The 20298-nt window shown below is 42.7% G+C and overlaps 2 protein-coding genes across 2 annotated transcripts; one reads left to right on the top strand and one right to left on the bottom strand.

Moving 5' to 3' along the window:
- Positions 1–578: 578 nt before the first annotated feature.
- si:ch211-244c8.4 (mucin-5AC) lies at positions 579–5651 on the top strand. The gene has a single exon (XM_044028338.1). The coding sequence runs from the start codon at positions 951–953 to the stop codon at positions 3675–3677; it is 2727 nt and encodes a 908-aa protein (XP_043884273.1). The 5' UTR covers positions 579–950; the 3' UTR covers positions 3678–5651.
- A 1396-nt stretch (positions 5652–7047) lies between these two features.
- phldb2a (pleckstrin homology-like domain, family B, member 2a) lies at positions 7048–19463 on the bottom strand. Its single transcript, XM_044028337.1, has 17 exons — positions 19157–19463; positions 17478–17573; positions 15969–16936; positions 15556–15888; positions 13328–13462; positions 13096–13233; positions 12664–12810; positions 12428–12538; positions 12246–12335; positions 12003–12146; positions 11513–11612; positions 11064–11259; positions 10072–10162; positions 9838–9984; positions 9538–9757; positions 9050–9135; positions 7048–8876 (listed from the first exon to the last, which is right to left on the bottom strand). Exons 2-17 carry the CDS (start codon positions 17530–17532, stop codon positions 8736–8738), a joined length of 3102 nt encoding a protein of 1033 aa, XP_043884272.1. The 5' UTR covers positions 17533–17573; positions 19157–19463; the 3' UTR covers positions 7048–8735.
- Positions 19464–20298: the final 835 nt, after the last annotated feature.

The raw sequence follows: 20298 nt of genomic DNA, 5'->3' as shown, positions 1-20298 counted from the left end.
TAAGGCAACCACAAGGGGGTGCACTCAGTCCACCTCAAAACCAGGTGAAAAATCACAAATAGTATTCAAATAAAACAAGATAGATTATTCTTGAAATACGTTTTCAAGAATAATACTTGATTCTGATAATATGGTTAAATATTATAGGTCATATGAACATGTATTACATTGCAACTAATGTTTCGGCTAACATCAAACCTAATCAATATTTGTTATGATTAAAAAACGTTCCCTTTTTTATTTAAAATTGAAGCTTTTATTTAAAAAAAATGTAGGTTTTTATTCCAAAGTCAGATGTCAAACACAAGAATAATGCAACAATACATATGAAATGATTGATTTACGTTGTTTATCAGATCGGGATCATTTAAACGATGCTGTGACGACGTTAATGTAAAATTCTTCATTTAATATCAAAGCTGCTCCACTGATATGATACTGCTGCAGTTCCACGTACACCACATTCGTTTGGAGATGTTTATATAATGCCAGATCATTTGGCATTGGAACTGTGGCTCTATTAATGGAGTATTTGTCTTAGCTGTTTATGTAAACAGAGTCATCAGACAGAGGAGGAGAGAGAGAGGCAGAGAAAGCTGCGTTCAGGGTGGGATGATGACAGCCCCTGGCTCTGCATTGCTGACGAAAGCTGCTTAACTCCTCAGTTGCTATGGCAACCAGGGAGAGCAGCCAGACAAAAAAACGAGGCAAAGGGGAGGGGCTTTCAAGGGAGAAATAGAGGAGAAAGGGCTGGATGAGAACGACAGAGAGAGAGAGAGAGAGAGAGAGAGAGAGGGATACAGACTCAATCAAGAAACACAAGGAGCAGCAGAGATAAAGCAGAGCTAAAGACGAAGGAGATAAATGCTCACCACACTCACTATTGGCTGGGGAATACAAACTGCAGCAAGAGACTGAAGGATCCAGAGAACGGAGTACACAAAGAGAAGATGGATGTACAAACAGAAAACACGGACCCCCCACCCGGTGAATCCCAGCCGAGTGGAAAAATACGAAAAGGATTTAAGCTGTTTGGCAAACGCAAGCCAGGTAACATCTTTTCAATTCGGAGCAAAGGGGATGGGAACAGCAAGTCACCTGTTATCAGGAGCAACACCCTGGACGGATTATCAGAGAATGCTGCAACAGATTCAGAGCAGGATTCAGAGAAGGGACAGGAGGTGAGTCAAGGAGAGAGGGAGCAGGCCGACGAAGAGCCCCTCAGTGAAGATGGCGTTCTGGCTGCTGCCCCTCCTCGCACCTCCATTTCTTCAGCCTGCTCAGCCAAGTCCCTCAGCTTCCTGTCATTACTGAGGGGTGGCAGGAGAGGTGTGGGGGACCGGCGGGTCCACACCGTGTCCCAGCCGGTGGGTCGGCAACGCCGTGGGCTGAAAGGTCTCTTTGGCAGTGTAAAGTTCCGCTCAAAAGACAAAGAGGACAAGGAGGACATCCCACCAAGCCCGCTTCTCATGTCGTCCCGTGCCAACAGTGTGGAAATCATCAAAGAGGACCTTACCCTCACCCCCAAATCCCCTCGATCTCTGGAAAGCCCTGAGACTGAGAGCAGTGAGCACCTCAAGAGTTTAATGACACCAGACGGGGATGCCACACCCCCACCAGAGAACACAACTCCCCAGGTAACAACAGGGAAAGTGAGCAGTTCCGATGAGCCTGCTTCTGAACCACCTTTGGTACCTGGGGATACCAGCCTGAGCTCCTTGTTGGCAGACATATCCTCTCTCTTGACCTTTGACTCAATCTCAGGGGGTAAGGACATCATGGCTGATGTGGAGGCAGAGTGGGGAAAAGCCAGCAGTGGCATAAGTGCTGTGGTGAGTGAAGTCCCGTCATCATCCACATCTCTATTCTCCAAACCCACCATGTCCTCTCCACTGACTTCTACCTCGGTCAGTGCAGCTGCTATGGCGAAACCCTATTCTAGAGCCGCCTCCACGACAGCCCAGAGCCAACCATTTACTCCTCTGACAAAGTCGACTTTACCCTCTATCATCCAAACACCAACCACATCCTCCACTCTGACACCGAACTCACTCAAAATGAGCTCGGGTTCTACTACATCTTCTACTAACACTGAGAATAAATCGAACTCATTAACCACCACAACAAAAATATCAACTACCGCTGTCACATTAACAAGCGTCTCAGCTCCAGTGACGTCTTCCTCGTCCATCATAAATAAACCCACACAGAGCTCCACCTCTGCTACAACCACAGCTCCTCCAAATGCCCCAGCCACCATCAAAGCTTCCCTCACTACTCCACCTCTTACCTCAGTGGCCGGCAAAGTGGCTTCAGAGATTGCAGCACCAACAACAACAATTGATTCAGTAAGTAATGCTAACTTTGTAGCGGCTCTGCCTCCAGTAACACATAGCCCTCCCTCCCTTATTACCACCACTACACTGGATTCAGGTAATTCAGGTTTGAAATCTTCCAGTGCAAGAGATTGTAAAGCTCCAGTGACAGTAACAGCAACCTGTACCGTCACAACCAAACCCTTCTGTCCTCCACCAGTTATCACCTCCAAGGTGACAACATTTACCACATCAGCTGCAACCTCAGGCTCAAAGCCGACTCTTCTCTTGAGCTCAGTGGACCAAAATAAGACCTGCCCCTTACTGGTCACCGCTCCAGATCTTTGTCCTCCCGCAACTAAAACTCAACCCAGCCATGCATCTGTTTTAGCTCCATCATCAACTTCTTCAGATAGAGTTTCTGCCACAACAAAATCCAATGCTGCAGTGGTCTCTGTAGATAAGATAACTCCTGCTCCAACACTTACTGCAGCCCCTACTGCTGATGCTTTTGTTCCCACAGGCCTCCCAACACCTCCTGCTCTGGGTCATAGCGCTAAAGCTCCCACTGCTCGAGCTGAAATCCCAATCTCAGTATGCCAGGATACCCCGACTACAACCCACATCCCAATTTCTGTATCTAAAGATGGTCCTGCCCCTGCTCAGATCCCTGTTTATGTATCAAAAGACACTCCTTTGTCTGCTAAAATCCCAGTTTGTCATTCGAAAGCCTCCCCCGTGCCTACGCTTGCAACTTCTCCTCCTTCTCCCACTGCTCCTTGGCCAAGTGAACCCGCAGTCTCTGCTATAACAAGAGGAAGTGGACAGGTGACAGTTGATTCAAGTAGCACACCGGGAGGTATCACGGGTGCTAAAACAGACGAACTGAACAGTGAGACCCGAACAATCCACCAGTTTGCCTCCAAAGAAAGGAAAACACCACAGGTGAAGGCATCAGGTCTTAGCAAAATACCTGTCGTTGGAGGTGGCAGAACAGGCAAGCAATCTGTCCGAGAGAGCCAACACGTTGAGAATGAATCAAACAGAGACCCGCCTACTCCTGTGTTAGAGGAGGAGAGGCATTTCAACGTACACAATGCAGTCAGTGATGTTGAGGCCAATGTATCCACCTTAATACTCACTCAGGAGGAGGATCAGCAACCAGCCCAGCCAAAGGTTCTCACCAGTTTAGCACGTGACTCCAAGATCCCCGTGAAACACAGCACACAGTCTCACACTGCCTCCCAAATCCCTCAACCTAAAGAACCCTCTCGCACCAAGATACCCGTGTCCAAGGTTCCTGTCCGCAGGGCAGCTCATAAACCTGCAGCGGCAGGAAGCAGCACCCAGATCAGAAAATGACATGGACTCAATCAAACGACGATGACTGAACCTTCCCCTATTTAACTACATCGTCGCCTTTTTAAATTCATATTTCTAGAGGGTTTTTCTCCGGCCGTCTCTTGGCTTCACTTCACCATAAGCAACAGAAACAGAGTCATGAAGGTCGACAGCACTCAAGCACAAATCCTCACCACTGGAAGCTGAAGCAACAAGCCCGGCTCTCTGGTGTGGAGCCGACGGGACATGTACTCAGGAAAGGTTCGGGTCACACCTGAACACACAGCAGCATCGGCAAGTGAAAAGGTCATTTGGGAACAATCTCACACACACAAGGCGAGTGCCTTTCTAAAGGTGCTTTTCCTAAAGACTTTCAGAATTTATTCAGTCTTTTCTACAGTGCTTTTAACTTTTGTTACTCCCGGTTTTTGTAGGACGTGTCAAAAATCATGTCATTTCTTTGCAGAAAACCTCTTTGATAACAAACAAGACCCTTTACTTTTTCTTTATGCCAGGAGAAGACGAACGGACGCTCTATAAATCAATGCAACAACCAAATTTACATTCCGCATCTGTCTCTGGATGTATGTAGCAAGAAAACGTGCCATTAAGTTTTTGCACAAGATGTTGAACTGTACAGAGCCTACGTCCACCGCCCCCCCGCCCCCCTCGCTCATATGTAACTAGATCAGATCTCACAGTGGGACTATGGGAGAGACTGTGGTTTGAGGGAGAAGGAAGTTGAAATGGACAAGCGACAGCAGCCATTATGAATGGGATCTCCCGCTTGTACACTGACATCCACCCTTACCCCGGTAATATTATAAGATGAGAACAATATCTCGGTGTCTAGTCTCATCAGTGTTGTTCTGTTTCCTGTTTAATCAATAAAACAATGAGTACTAGCAATCTGAAATCTGTTCACGTTGTGACTTTATTGTAGAAAATTGTCATTTCTAAAACAATTTACAGGGTCTGTATTAAAGTGATATAATATAGTTTCAGTAATTCTTCACCTCTGTGTGGTTTGACGCAACAGTGAAATCAGTGAGCAGTTTTAATGGTGTGGCTGATCATCTGATTTATGTGACATAAATAATCCAGCGTCAATCCGTTAACCATCTTACCACGGCCTGGGCTCAGTGTGTCATCATACAGTAGGAGCATCACTCCAGCATCATCCCCACTCGTACAAGCTCACTGACCTGAATAGCGAGCACATGAATGTCAGCAGGGCCCGGCCAATCAGCTCCAAGGAAAAATGCTTAACACGCATCCCTTACCATCAGAGGAAACGGTCAGGGAATGTGTGTCATTGCTATTCTTAGTGTGAAATGCACCAAATGGATCCCCTCGTACCGAGTGGATGATTTGATTTGGACGTTAAGCATCGGCTTCATGTCAGAGCAGAAAACAACAGTTTACAACGTCTGCAACGTTACACACAGATAGGGGAAAAAAAAGCATTTTGCAAATCAGTTTCCATCTCTAACCTGAGGTTAAGGGAGGGAAGCTGGTCTGAGTCATGGGGTAATGTGAGTCTGGTACAGGACAAAAGGTGATTTTCTTCTTTTTTGCTAAAAAGCATTAGCGCGGCGACACACAAAGACCTCACTATAGTTTCGGAGGCCAGAGGCTTCAAGCTGAGCAACGATGACCATAAGTTGCCCAAGACAAACACAAGGATTTTACCACATCTGTTGATGATCCACACTGCACAGGGTGAAACCATCCCACTCAGAAGAGAACAGCTTCCCCCTGAGGCTCCCACATAACACATGATTGCTTCACAGGCACACCTGTGATTTGGAGTTTTAATAGTTTATATGTATATATATAAGCATGCCTGTTTGTGCAACATACCAGGCTCCTTATGAGGCCTTACACCGTGTCATGAATGAGTGTGATGAATTCCATTATGTTCTGATTACAAGAGCCAGTTTGTGTCAATGGTTTCCTGTATTTTAAAAGTGAAAAATAAAACATTCACAGTCAGTGAATGCTGTCTTTTGTCCACCTCCATTCACATGATTTCCCAGCAATGTGGCTCTCATGCTTGTGAGTGATAGTAACAACAGCCTTGAGTAAAGTACAACCAGGGAGCAAGTTGGAATAACGTTGGATTAACTCAGCAAACGCTGTTGCATCATCCATACTGCAGCGTCCTCCCCAAAACACTGGACCCATGATGGGTATGACAGCACTCATGATGGCCTTCCGTGGCCTGTGTGTGTGTGTGTTTATGTCTGTTTTTGCCTCCATGGAGAGACGACGCGCCTCTTTAGAAACCGTTTTAGCATGCTTCATTCTGCGTTTCCATGCCAACCCCACTAGGTCAACCAATACAAGGCTGTGAGTGGAGCCTGGGGGAGGAGTTTAGACAAACGAGTGCCTTAATGAGCACATGCATGGTTTTCATACTAATAAGACAACACCTCATTAGTTCATATAGTTTTAAAGGGATTTACAGAGTTATGTTTTGTGTGTGTGTGTATTGTAATAGATCTTTGCTGTGATTTGAGACTTATTTTACACTCTAGTCATTTGTAATAGTAAACATTTATCTAGATTAATCACAGATTAGTTGAGGATTGTTCTTTGTTTGGATTATTACTGCGTGTACATGTACAGCTGAAACAGTTAAATGTGTCTCGTGACATATAGACAACATAATTGATCATTTCAGCACATTAAATGTGACACTTCTCTTCTTGCTGCACTTTTCCTAGTGCACTTTTGTAAAACGTTGTAATGTTATATTAGAATTACAATTTTAATAAATAATAATATTTATTATTATTATTATACAATATTATATTACTTTATAATTATAAAGTATTTTACTTCCTAATACGCAAAGCACACCATTCACTCTCACACTCACACCTACGGTCAATTTAGAGTGCCCAATTTGCCTAATCCCCAAATCTGCATGTTTTAAAGTAAATGCATAATTGAAAATACTGTCCAAAATTCTAATATGTGGAAAACTGATGTGGAAATTCACAACTCTTGATTAATCTGAATAAGATTAGGCCTCACAAAGTCAATAAAAAAGACAGATTATGGATTATGTTGAGAATGTACTGAGAGCTGGAGTTGATCCAGTGGTGGTATTGACTCTGAAAAGTGACATTTCTTAATATCTAGTTACACTGCACAACAGAGTCATTGTGCAGTGTATTATTCCCAAGGTGATATATTATAGCTGAGCAGCAATAACACTAGTGCACTCAATATCCATGGGAAAAGTTGCTCCAGTGGGATTTTTAAAGCTCTCTTTGATGCATCAAGAAACTAGCTCACTTATCCCTTTCTATTTTTAACCAATCAGGTTTTTCCATCCCAGTAAAATATTCAACATCATATTCAACATACAAAACAAGAGATATGACTGGTAATCCAAATGATTTATTCATGACACACGTGGAGTATAAAAACACCTGTCGCAAAGTGTCAGTCAAAATCTTTGAGTTGTTCATATACAAAATATAAAAATGAAACGTTCTAAAAATATATACTTGAATGTGGTCATTTGTTTGGTTGTAAGGCTCGTGTTTCACACAGTGGGAGATGTTAACCTGACAGATACATGTGTGAACCAACGCACAGCATTGAAGTGATTTGTCAAATAAAGTGAGACTGTTGCAAAAAATACAATTAAAAAAATGCATGGATTCCAAACACATAAAAAAAATAATATATATATATATATATATAATTTTATGGTGGAGATCCTACACATGAGTTTTGTTTTGCTTTCAAAAAGCAAATGTTAAAATGTTTTTAAAAGACGTGCTAATAAATGCATATATTTGATATAAAAGCATTACAAATGTGGACGACTGTGGCTCTTTTCTTTCACGTGACCGATCATTCAGAGCATTACATCATTGCAGTGCAATCTCTCTCCACTAAGGACCTCTGCTGGTGATGCAGCACAACACCACCTTGTTTTGTCTTGGCTGCAGATAGAGGGAGCTAGTTGCACAGTTTTCAGAATGACTTGCGATACAATTGTAATATGGAACATTCCTCCACTTCACTGCACTTTACATGAAAATCAAACTACATAAAATAACAAAAAACGGTAAGAATGGTGCAAAGAGAGAAAGGAACGCTAACGAAGGACATTCAGCACTGCTTTAAATAAGCAGACAAGACCAGCTTATGCTTGGAGTCTGGCAGCAGCAATCACAACCTTTGAGTTCAACATTTGAATACTGGTGACAATATAGAAATAATAAATCTGGATTAACACACAAATGTGCAGTCTTGCAAGTTATGTTGTGAAGGGGGGGGAGGGGATTAAAGGTAAAGTAAAGGTGGAACCTAATAGAAGAGAAACAGGAGAGCAAGAAGAACGTTACAGAGAAGAGAAGCAGCATCAATGTAAACTACTGTTCCTGATTTGGGCGGATTGAACCTTTTGAAGTAGTATTTTTAACCTTTAAAACTTAGAGAGAGACTGACTCAAGCCCCTCCCCTTTCCAAACACCTGTTTCTAACTGTCCATAACCAGTGGAAAACGGAACGCGCTTTAAAGTTGTCGTATTTCAAGAACGGTTGATGATACAGATTAGGTCTGTTTGTGAGGGAGTTCTCGTTGCTCTGCATTGCTGAGCAGGCACTCTAATAATCCTGTGGAATTCTAATAGATGCTGTACTGCATTGATTTGTGCATTGCTAAGCACAAATATCCCTGTGCTATCCCTCACATCATTCTTCACCTACTAATGTGTTGGAGAAAAGGCAAAAGATGTCAAGTTTGTCCATTGTGGGTTCCTGTACAAACATGTGTCAGCCTCGCCTAGCTCCTGTAAATGTACAGTTTACACTTAAAAGCTTAAATTAAGCAGGAAGGAGGAGGAGTCAAGGATAGAGAAAGACGGAACACAGAAGAATAAGAATATAGCTTAATTACTAAACCTGTTGAGTTGTTGTGGCTATAAATGCTACAAGTGTAAACAGAAGATTTTTGTGCTAGCTCTTCACAACACGTTCATTATGAAACTATTTTATTATCTGATATGTGCAGAAGTCCGTTGTGCTGTGGATTCTGATGTGTGTGGGGACGAGTTACACCATGAAATGCATGTGTCCTTCAGCACCTGTCACTATCACATCCATCCAGATACGCATGGCTTCAGGGGACGGAGCCACCATGTAGTACACCCGGTCATGTGTCTTCACACTGAACGTCAGCGAGGGGTTGGGGCTCTTGGGTCGGATGTGAGTGCGAGATTATGGAGGAAAGAGGGCAAATAATAATGGAGAGTAAGAAGAGGGGTGTGTGTGTGGGAAAAAGCAGAAGACACAGAGATGTCAACAGTGTTCAGAGAAAATGGTTTGGACCATGACACAAACTGCAGCTCACGCATGAAGTGACTTACTTTGTGTGCGCTCTTTAAATGGTCGTAGTACACCTCTTCTATGGCCTGGAAATAAATGACTCCCTTCATCTTGGTCTCATGTTTGTCTGCAGACGAGAAGATGAACAGAGCTGTTAATGGACGGCGGTAATGCAACGTTACTGAGGTCCATCCGAGAAGAAGAAGAAGAAGAAGTGGACGGACTTTCGATTGCAGACCCTGTCTCTGCCTGGATCTCACCTCAGCGCTCTGTCCCTGACTATGTCTCTGGTGTCTGGTGAGCTTCACATGTGCTTCTAATAAAGACTGTTACCAACTGTCCTGTGCTGCATGTGCACTACACACATTTCATGACGATGAAGAAGAAGAAGACAGACAAAAAGATCAGGGAAAAGCACACGTGAGCGATGGGACTTTAAGACTGTAATGAATGATTAACTCCAGGAGGAGGCAGTAGTGCAACATTATGGGAGAAAAACTAAACACTGTTTGAATGCAGAGTGACTCGCCTGCATAGTAGGTGAGTGTCCTGCGATTCTGGTCAAAGACAAACCAGCGTTTCTTCCAGGTCTTTATTTTGCCGCCCATTTTAACCAGGAAGCCTCGACAGGTTTTGTCGGTGATGGCGAGGTGGAAGCAGGCGTCTGGGTTGTGTCCCGCTGTCTCAATGTGTCCATGAAGGTCAAAGTCATCTTTCCTCACGGGCAGGTAACGCGTCAGCAGCCGAGACTGTGGAAACATACGCTGCTTTGTTGAAAACCTCACTGTATGAAGACCATGATGACATGAAAAAGAACTTTTCAACGTACCTGGGATCTTTGTTTCTCCCTGAGCTTCACCTCTCTCTCGACAAGCTTCTGTCTCCTGCACGTCTCCTCCTGCAGGCGTTTCTCCAGTTCCTCCCTCCTCCTTCGTTCCTCCTCCAGAGCTTGTCTGCGCATCTCCATCTCCCTCTCCTGCACACGTCGTGTACGTTCAGTTACAGCCATGATTACAAACATGTGTCCTGTGTGAAGGAGGTTTTAGTTGGTTTGACGCGTTACCCGATGCTCGAGGAGCCTCAGCTTGTCAGCCTGGGCCTCTCGGAGGAGACGCTCCATCTCCTCAATCTTGGCCATATTGTTGGTGCTTGCACTGACAACAAATGAACAAACAAGTGGTTAAACAAAAGAATCAATTGACAACTATTTTGTCATGATTAAAACAAGATTAAAACTCTCAAAACAAGACATCTGAGAACATCATTTCCAGGTTTGATGAACAAAATAATCGGCAGATTAATCGGTTATGAAAATAATCGTTAGTTGCGGCTCTAGTTGTTTTTTTTTGTTTTTTTAAATTAACAAAACAGTGCGATAATGATCATGATCAAAATATGAACAACTTATCTGTAACTCCCAAAGGGCGGACCAAAGGTGAAAGGTCATTAAATATAAGCAAATACAAATTTGTTAATTTTTGATTTTTTTTAATTAAGTTTTAAGTTGCTATAAATATATAATAGATTTTAAGAAATAAAAATGATGTTATAACTTATTGTTCTTTTATCTGACCTATTATAGCAGGTATAGCAATGTTACATTTTTACACTCATTTAAATTCATAACTTTGTTTTTTTATGTTGATGGATAATTACGCACTTTGTTATAATGATTATATAAATAAATGAACAGCATTGTTTAAATCCCACATTCACATGAAACATGAACAAAAACGATCTTGGTCCATTGGTGACAAATACACACAAAACAAAGACTAACACGTGGTACCAAACATGTGTTTCCTCACAAAATGAACTGGTCCAATTCTTTGAATAGAAAACCAGATTTCTGTGGATTTAAAGTGTGTTGGGAATGTTTGGGCCGATACTCAACTGTCATTTTGAGATATTGTTATTTTAAAAATGTTACATATTATACCTTTAAACTACGGGAGTGAGTATATTATTATAATTCTTATTACCATATATCATCACCAAAGTTGATATGAGTATAATTGTATAAATTGTCTAAACAGTGAATAGTTAGTGTCTTACCTGGATATGTTGTCTGGGGAGCAGGCAGAGAAGCTGGTCTCCAGACTGTCAGAACTGTCCACACTGACCGTATCTGAGGCCTGGCTGTTGTCTGGGTAAGAGAAGGTGTCCAGGAACACGCTGGCCTCAGAAACCATCCTGCTGCAAAAATCATTTCTTTTCTGTCGGTCCTCAGTCATGAGTGCATGGCTGTTACCTGTTGACAGAAGAAAAAATAAAATAAAATATATATATATATATATATATATACATATACAAAATAGTTCAACAGACTGCAGAGCATCTCGCTCCACCCAGGGTTAGGGTTCATACTTCTGGTTAAAAGTGACTTAAATAACATTTATTTTGTCATTGTTTGAAGTTGTTGCTGATGAATTCAACATGTATGAACAGTGTCGCCTGAGGTTTCAAGTTAATCACAAAGATTTGGTTGCTGGTGCTTGACTCACTCTTGGGCAGGCGACGGGCGTTCAGGTCTCGGACAGAGAAGCTGAAGCCTTGTGGGATGACGCTGCCACAGCTGGAGCTTTGGGCCAGAGGCAGGTGAGTCTGAGGGGGAAAATCAGCACACATGGTGGTCTGGACCAAGCTCTACAACTATTACTCAGCCACAAAATACTTCACAGGCTGGATGGGTGTTGCAGAAATCCTGTTTGGGTGGACCGTCCTCTAAGGACACAGAGTTAAATGTCTCTGGAATGAAAATGATGACGACAATCACAATGAAATCCCCTTCTTCTGATTCTGAACTTGGACTCATCCTGGACTGGTTTATTCAAACATTTGCTTTACAGGGAAAGCAATTCAAGATTCAGCTTCTCAAATAAGAGAAACAATAAGAAACCATCTGAAACTACAAGACGTTGTATTACATCCATCATTTCATTCCTGTATCTGATCTATAACATCTGCTCATATAAGTTAAAACACAGTACTAACCTTGGGAGGAAGGGTGCGTCCCAGAGATCTGCCATAAGGGGTGTGGAGCTGCTGCTGGCTCCTCTTATGAGGTAGGCTGTCACTCGGGTGGGGAGGGCTTTCTTTGCTGCTGCTTCTTCTCCTTTCCTTCAGAGAGTGTAAGTGCTGCAGTGATCACAGACGAGGATACAGATAACCAGGTTTGATTTGAAGACAAAGAGGAGAGGAGCACCATGTCTCAGTATTATGAACCAAGTCTGATACCTCTTTGATGGCGATGGGGATGTGAGTGAAAGTCTGTCCCTCAGACAGCTCGGCATACTTTCCCTCCAACGACACCAGCTTGTCTCTCTCCTGCAGACACAAGTACAGGATATTATACTTATATATACACATATATACATATATATATATATATATATATATACTGTAAATAACTTTCTCACCTTCTGCAGCATGACGAGCAAATTGTTTTTCTCTCTCTGGAAATTCTCTCTCTCTTGTTGAGTCTGTGAGGTGATCTGTGAGGACTGTTTCTTCAGCGTCATGAGCCTCTCCTATAAGAACAGATCATGTTTGTATCAACATGTAAAGAACAGATTTTGATCACATTTTCCAAACCTATTTTTTACCCTTGTGAGATAGTGTATTGACACTGAGCGTTGAGCCTCGCTGCACATACCTTGCGTGTGACGGTAAGACGCTGATACTCGGCGACCTCCCGCAGTAGTTCTTGGCGCTGAGTCTCTTTCTCTTCATCCTGATTCATTTCTCTCTCCAGCTTCTGAAATTCCAGATCCTCCAAACTTTTGGTCTGCTCCTTAGCCTCCTGTACAAACACCACACACACACACACACACACACACACACTAACCATCACAACTAAGCGCCTTGTGATATTTCAGTTTTTCTTTTTTAATACATTTACAAACATTTCTACATTAATGAGAAATAACATGAACTTTTTGATTTTAGAAAATAGCTTAGATTTAAAGGGGTCTGAATACTTTCCGTACCCACTGTTGGTTTTTATGTACACACACACACACACACAACCTCAGTTAAAGTCTGTATTTAGTATCTACAACACTTATCTTATTTGTGATTTCTTTACCTGCGACGTCTCCGCGTGGCTCGTCTTGTCAATACTGTGAATCTTGTCCTTCAGTTGGTCCAGAAGCTGCTTCTCCCTCTGAAGCTGGCTTATCTCCGACTCCTGTTCCCCCTCCAGCAGAGCACACTCCACCTCCATCTGCACAGAACAGAAAATAATGAATACAGACACTTCAATTACAACACCAGTGATTTCTGTCACACAGCAAAGACTGTGAGTTTGTGTTTTTCACCTCCCGCACAGACTCCTCCATCTGGTTGTCCAGGTCTTTGATCTTCTGCTCCAGCTCTTCTATGTTGTTTACCACTTGGATCCTCTCTTCCTCTATATGGGTGACCTCCTGCTTCAGCTGCATGCTCTCCAACGCCTGCAGCAACACCAGGAATGTACAGAAATACTTGGCTCAACGGCGGAATTCAAACTCATTTGGCAGGAGCATCTTGGTGATTTGGTTTTTATAACGTGTCACATTCCCAGAGACTGGGTCAGGACCTTTGTTGCCTTTTACTAAACGTTGAATAAAACACATGCATAAAGACATATGTCTTTCTAATGACTGGTTTACCTCTTTAAAATAATATACAGTGCTACAGAAATGGCTGTAAAAAGGTGAGAAAATGAGATGTTGCTCTTGAAAGTGGAATAAAATGAGTTTTCACTGAATGCAGTGACAGCAGCTGCTGCTCTAACTCATCCGGAGCTGGATCGCTGACAATAGGATTCTTTTCTACTTGTTATGGTGTAATGGAAATCTCCATCACTCCCACATTTCACACCATTCACCATATTCCTGTTTTCATTCACACTCATAGTATGTGCGTCCAGTATTATCAGCTCTTTTTCAGAGGCTCATGTGGCCAACAGGTCTAGGATTTATAGTTTCCCAGACAGACACTGAACCTTCTTTCTTCCTGAGCACACTGCTGGAGGATTTGGAGTCACGAGTGCCACACTGTCAGAATATAATCTCATTTCTATACTCCGAAGAAACCTCCGCTTTCTTTCCCTTTTTTGCATCGGTGAAAGGTTTAAAACATCTGGAAAAACGACTGTGTGTACCATGCATGTACACACACACTCGCGCAGATGTGCACACACACACACACACAACATTTCTCTTGGGGATAAAGTCATTTCCTGCAGCCCCAAGTGTTTCAATGGTTGAGTGCTGAAACAAAACGAGGACTTCTTCATTAAAACCAGACACACCATTAGATTGTTGCTGCTCAAGAGAAAGAAAAGACAGGAGATTATGGCTTTGCCCAGAGCTAGAAACTCAGTCATTTTCATATTTAGATTTGTAAATGAAACATGTTTTTATCCATTCCTCTGTGTGTGGGACAAGGTGTACCACTGTCGCACACTGAAAACACCAGTTAATCATAGTAACATCAAAGCATGTGACGGGGTCTTGTGGAACTGATTTCCCAGTTTTTGTTTGTCTCAGCAAACCACATCAACAGGAAATGTACTAATTCACAGCGCACACAGAACCACACTTCAAAAGCACGGGCGATTTTCAGTAATCTGCCTCCATCAAGTGTTTGTGTTGAATTATACGTGGGAAGACACGCACTTGCACATGCAGCCGTCATGCCAGGAGATGTGCGAGCATTCTAGCACTGAAAACTACAAAGGACATTTGTGTTTACACGCGTGTAAACAAAGCCACTTTGAACCAGATATGAAACCATTCACTAGAATGTGTGGCTCGAAGGTTTTAATTAGATTTTTTAACCTCACAACCCCGTTAGAATATCTTTAAATAATAAATAAAACTATATCTTTTTGAAATTTAATGCATGTATATATATGTACATATATGTATATATACATATATGTACATATATGTGTATATGTATACATATACATATATGTATATATGTATATACATATATGTATACGTATATGTATATATGTATACATATATGTATATACATATATGTATATATGTATACATATACGTATATATATGTATATATATACATATATATGTACATATATGTATATATGTATACGTATATGTATATATGTATACATATACATATATGTATATATGTATATACATATACATATATATATTCTACACATTTTACATAATCACTTTAATTATGTACATTTGTGTTATAGAAATGTAAAAAGGAAAATGCAAATTAACTTGCTATTATCCTGGTAAATAAATAAACAATCAGAGATAAACAAGCAATCAGCAGACTGATAAACTGCATTCCGCAGCAGGGTGGACTTTGATTTAGTTGCTCCAGTTGTAGAGTCCTGGTGTCTCACTGTGAGTCTTACACTCAACACATTTCTCTCTGAATCTGAAAACTGTATTATTATTATTGTTATTGTTGTTGTTTTTAAAATTGAAATGTAATATAAAAGTATACAGTTATAATATTTATATTTATAATAAGTAATGAAACATTCTGGTTAGTGTGGGACTGTGATGAAACTTACTTTGACTCTATGGTGGGTGGAGGGTGATGGAGCGCTGCTGTTCAGGCTGACAGCCGGTGAATGGGACCTTGCCTCTCTATAGCCGCTCTGCTGATGCTGGCTAACCTGCTGCTCATCAGACAAATGAAAATCTCTGGGTTTGGCTCCGAAGCAGCTCTCCTGAGCCACGCTGCCGGGAGAGTCTGAAAACACCGAGTCCTCGTCTGACACCTGCAGCTTCTCCAGCTCCTTATTGATCTTCTGCAGGTCAGAAACAGCCGAAACCGCTGGCTCCTCCTCCACGTGACCCATCTCAGTGCACAGGTTCAGAATGGTCTCGAGACGCTGACTTTCCTGTAAAACAGAGTTTCCATCAATGTTGATTTCTTCTGCTGTTTAGTGAGAAAACTGTAGTGAGTGACCTTTAAACCCACCAATCTCTGCACCTTCTGCTCCCTGAGTCGCTCATCTCTCTGGTGCTGGTGATAGTCTCTCAGCTCTTCTTTGCCATTCAAAGAACTTATGCTGCTCACTCTCTGACCCGGACTCAACCCGCCTTTCCCAAAGGACAACCTCCTCTCTCCGAAGCCCAGATCTAAGCCTGTCCCATCCATATCGACACCCAGAGAGCTTAGAGAGGCCAGACTGGCTCTCCTCGGAGTGCTGGGCATGCTGGCAGGGACGGTCACATCGGGGGGCTGCTCCAGGGAGGAGAGACTGCGCCGTGCCACTGCTGACCCCACCCCTCTGTGTGACCCCACCGAGTGACGCAGTGGAAGCGACAGAGCAGGTGGGTCTGCTGCGTTGTGAAGGCGTGGCAGCGAACGACTGTGCAAGCCCAGGCTGTTGAGGGAGCCGGTGGAGTACTTCCTCTGCCGGGCATCTCCTCCGGCTCTGCCCTGAGAGTAGGGCCTGCGGCCCATGCGAGGGCTGGACGGCACACTGGCTGCTCCACCTTTCACCCTGGGAGAACGAGGTAGAGCGTCCCCATAAGAGGAGAGAAGAGAGTTGCCATCTGCTGGGTTAGGATGGAGCAGACTGTCTTGTGACTGGTGGCGAGAGTGGGAGTGGCGGACCAAGCCGCTAGGGCTCAGCTGGCGATCGCTCTGACGTGGTGATGGAGGCACACTGCTGCTGGTCATGTAAGAGAAGTTTCTAGAGGCAGACGGAGGGCGGTCACTACTGCTGATGATGGACAGTGTCCTGGTGGACTGGGGTCCAACAGGTGAAGGCACACTCAGGTACTTGCGGCTGCACTCGGCTGCCCTCAGACTGGCCTCCAGGGCGCTCTTCCTGCGCTGCAGCGTCTCCATCAGTTCCTGTAGCTCTGCTTTGGAACGCGAACCCCTCAGCAACGTCCCGCCCACTGAGCCACTGCTGCTGTGCTCAATCTTCACGCAGTCTGGAAAAATGAGAAGAGTTCTGAGCCCAGGACAAACACTGGCTCAATCAAGTGGTGAAGCTTCTTCTAAAAATGGAAGAACGAACATGGACCAAGACACAGAAGAATGGAAACCAAATAAAAACCTAATTTCTTGACAATCAGAGTGAGGGTGAGTCATGGTTGGCAAATGTAGACTCACAGAAGTCGTATTACAGAAACGACTTCACTGATGGACTGTGGAACATCACAGTGACAAAGTAGTAACACAACTCTTTCATTCTCAACTTCACAGACTGTAAACAACGACTCCTCTGCTCATTGTCTGCCAATAAAACCCTCCCAAATGTCACTTTAAGATCTAGACCGTCACTTAAAATAGTGACAGTGAGCGAATGCAAGTGTATTTAACATTATATGCAGCCTTTTTACAACCGTAATGTCTTTAAAAACATTGACTTCTGCCAGTTAAAATGATTGGCTGAGGGCAGCGCACACATTTCATGTAAAGCTTAAGGATCAGTAAATATCACAAATAAAAAAAAGATTCTTGGATGTTTACCTGAGCCGTAGCTCAGTGTGGAGACTGCGCTCCTCTGAGGAAGCATGCTGTTCATCCCTCTTTCTCTGGTGCAGATTCAGCACGATGAGCAGTTTCCTGCAGAGACGAGAAATAATGTGAACATCGAAAAAAAAAAACAGGTTCAAAAGATGCTTTGTTATAGATTTTAAACAAGATGTTTATAATAGAATAATATATCATTTCAAATTTGAAAATGATGAATTCATATTCTTGTAAAAGAGTAGCAAACACTATAGAGGGATCACAGGAAGTTGAATCCATGCCTTGTGGTCCCTTGACTTATCCTGAAAAGCTCCACACAACAATGCCTCGATTCAAGTGGATATTACAGATGTGCATATTTAAGTGGAAAGAAAAAAAAAAGAAGCTGAGTAGGAAAACAGATCTGGGGAACAATTTTAATGTCGGCCTCAGTGTTACCAATAAAATATCAGCGCTCATACTTTACGCCCCCAAATCACGACCAGCCGTCGAAAGTATTCCTCATTGAGTTTGAGGCTAAACCTGAACTGGGACACTGGCATATAATAGTGGAAAATAAGATGAATCATGACAATGATTAAAATGATTTTAAACGGCTTGATCTAAGGGGACAATGATGCGACAAGAATCAAAACATCAACGCAGTAGATGTACATGTAAGAGAATTAAAGAGAGCGGTGCTGATACAAGAGACGCTTCAAAAGTCAAGACGTTACACACTGTTGGATCCACAGAGATCACACACACACACACACACACACACACACACACTCAGTCTCTCTCTCTCCAGAGAAAGCCAGAGACTGATCCCAGATTTTCTGGTCTTGCTGTCTGGACAGAGGGCCGACAGGAAGTAGGGTATCCTTTTACATAGACACACAATCAATCAGCATGAGTTCATTCTCCAGACCTCCTGAAAAAAGAGGCCATGGACCCAAGCTGATGTCAGGAGGGAGAGTTTTTTTATTACTGCACCGTTCAGACGACAGGCCAGCTGTTTAGTGTAGGCCGTAAACTCACAGAGAGACGTAAACACTCTGAGGACGCTGATCAACATGTGGTAACGCCGTGAGATAAACAAACTGTTCTTGATCAGATATGGGATGCAACATGTTTCTTTTAATTCCTTTTTTCATTAACCGTTGGCTCTTTAAACTGTTTCTATATAATGGCCTATGAATATATATATACATACATATATACATACATATATATATATATATACATATATATATACATGTATATATATATATATATATACATATATATATACATGTATATATATATATATATATATATATAGGCCATTATATAATGAAAGAGGCATTTTCTTGCAAGCAGGTGATGTTGATCTTGTTAATATTTTCATTTGTGTAGCTGCTTTTACAATATGCCTATCAAACACCACACACACACCAACATGCACGTGAGGTTGTGAGCCACAGTTTAGAGACCACACTCCACAAATGTCAAATCACAGGAGATAAACACACACCAAAAAAAAACTTCCATTCATGCTTCACTTCTTAGACATTTCTTATGCAACGAGTAACGTTCTGAAAAGCACTTTCAGTCACACACTCTGACTGAACTCTTTGCTGCGGACACGGTGCTGTGATGTGAACGAGACAGAAAGACACATAATAGTGACAATAACAACAACAACAACAACTGACCTTTGATCTCTGACCCAGTCACATAGTTGTGAGGTATTTGGTTTTTCTTTTTACATCTGTCTGCTGTTGCTGTGGCTGAAGTCGGCTCCTTCTCTATGAAATGGCAGAGAGAGGTCTTCCCATGACAAACCCTCCTCTCCCCTCCTCTCCCCTCCTCTCCCTCCACACCTCCTTGCCCAGACTGTCCTCCTCCAGGAGGGAGAGAGAGAGAGAGAGAGAGGGAGAGAGGGAGGGAGGAGAGGCTGGTGCCCCTCTCTGGTGGGCTAAAGAAATGCTGTTATGCAATGAAGCAAAGTCAGGGCATGAAATGCAAGAATGAAGAGATGAAACATCAGTGTCAGCTTTAATGAAACAACAGCTAATGTCTGAATGACTCCTAAACTCACAAACATCAATAAACTACAGTATCAGGTCATCATGATATCATATATCATCAGCTGATCTGTCACAGGGTACACACACACACACACTCATTACACCAGGATCTATACGTGGTCCGTTGCTATGAATCAATGATGGACCTGGACCCGTGTTCAGGGTCCAGGTCTGGACTTCCCACAGAGTGTTTCCACACAAGAAAAGGCTGCAGTCGACACACAAAATATGTTTCTCGTATCAGATTGTTGTTTTAACAGTATGTGGAGGCGGGAGAAGCCCTCCTCCGTCTGTGTGTGTGTTCTTGCATTTGTTACCTCTTTAGGACCTTGGTTTTTTTTCTGGCATAAACACTGACCTTGTCAGGAAGAGTTGTCCTCAAAACCTGGTTTCTGAGGAACTGGTTAAGTTTAGGACTAAGATTTGAATTGTACTTAGGTTAAGGTTTGGGTTAGACATAACTGGTTATGATTGGCTAATGCAGTGTCCTTAAAAGGGATAGCTGCGTGAACGTGTGTGTGTGTGTGTGTTGTTACTCCCCTCTTAAGGCAAGGAGTAAAAAAAAAACCCTAAGATTGTACATTCAGAGGACTGTATCTATAGCTCTGATCCTTGTCTGAAGTAAAGCGGACTGTACCATTCACATGTCATGACTCAATAACACAGTAAAAGCCCAAGTATAAGTTTTTGGAGAGGAAATAATGAAAAGTTATTTTGGAAAAATCCCCCGATTTCCCAGAGACAAAAAAAAGAAAGAAAGAACCATC

This window comes from Solea senegalensis, linkage group LG6 (genome assembly GCF_019176455.1).
Source record: "Solea senegalensis isolate Sse05_10M linkage group LG6, IFAPA_SoseM_1, whole genome shotgun sequence".
In the NCBI taxonomy this organism is placed as follows: Eukaryota; Metazoa; Chordata; class Actinopteri; order Pleuronectiformes; family Soleidae; genus Solea; species Solea senegalensis.
The sequence above is the reverse complement of the archived record's forward strand: the minus strand, read 5'-3'. Positions and strand labels throughout refer to the sequence as shown.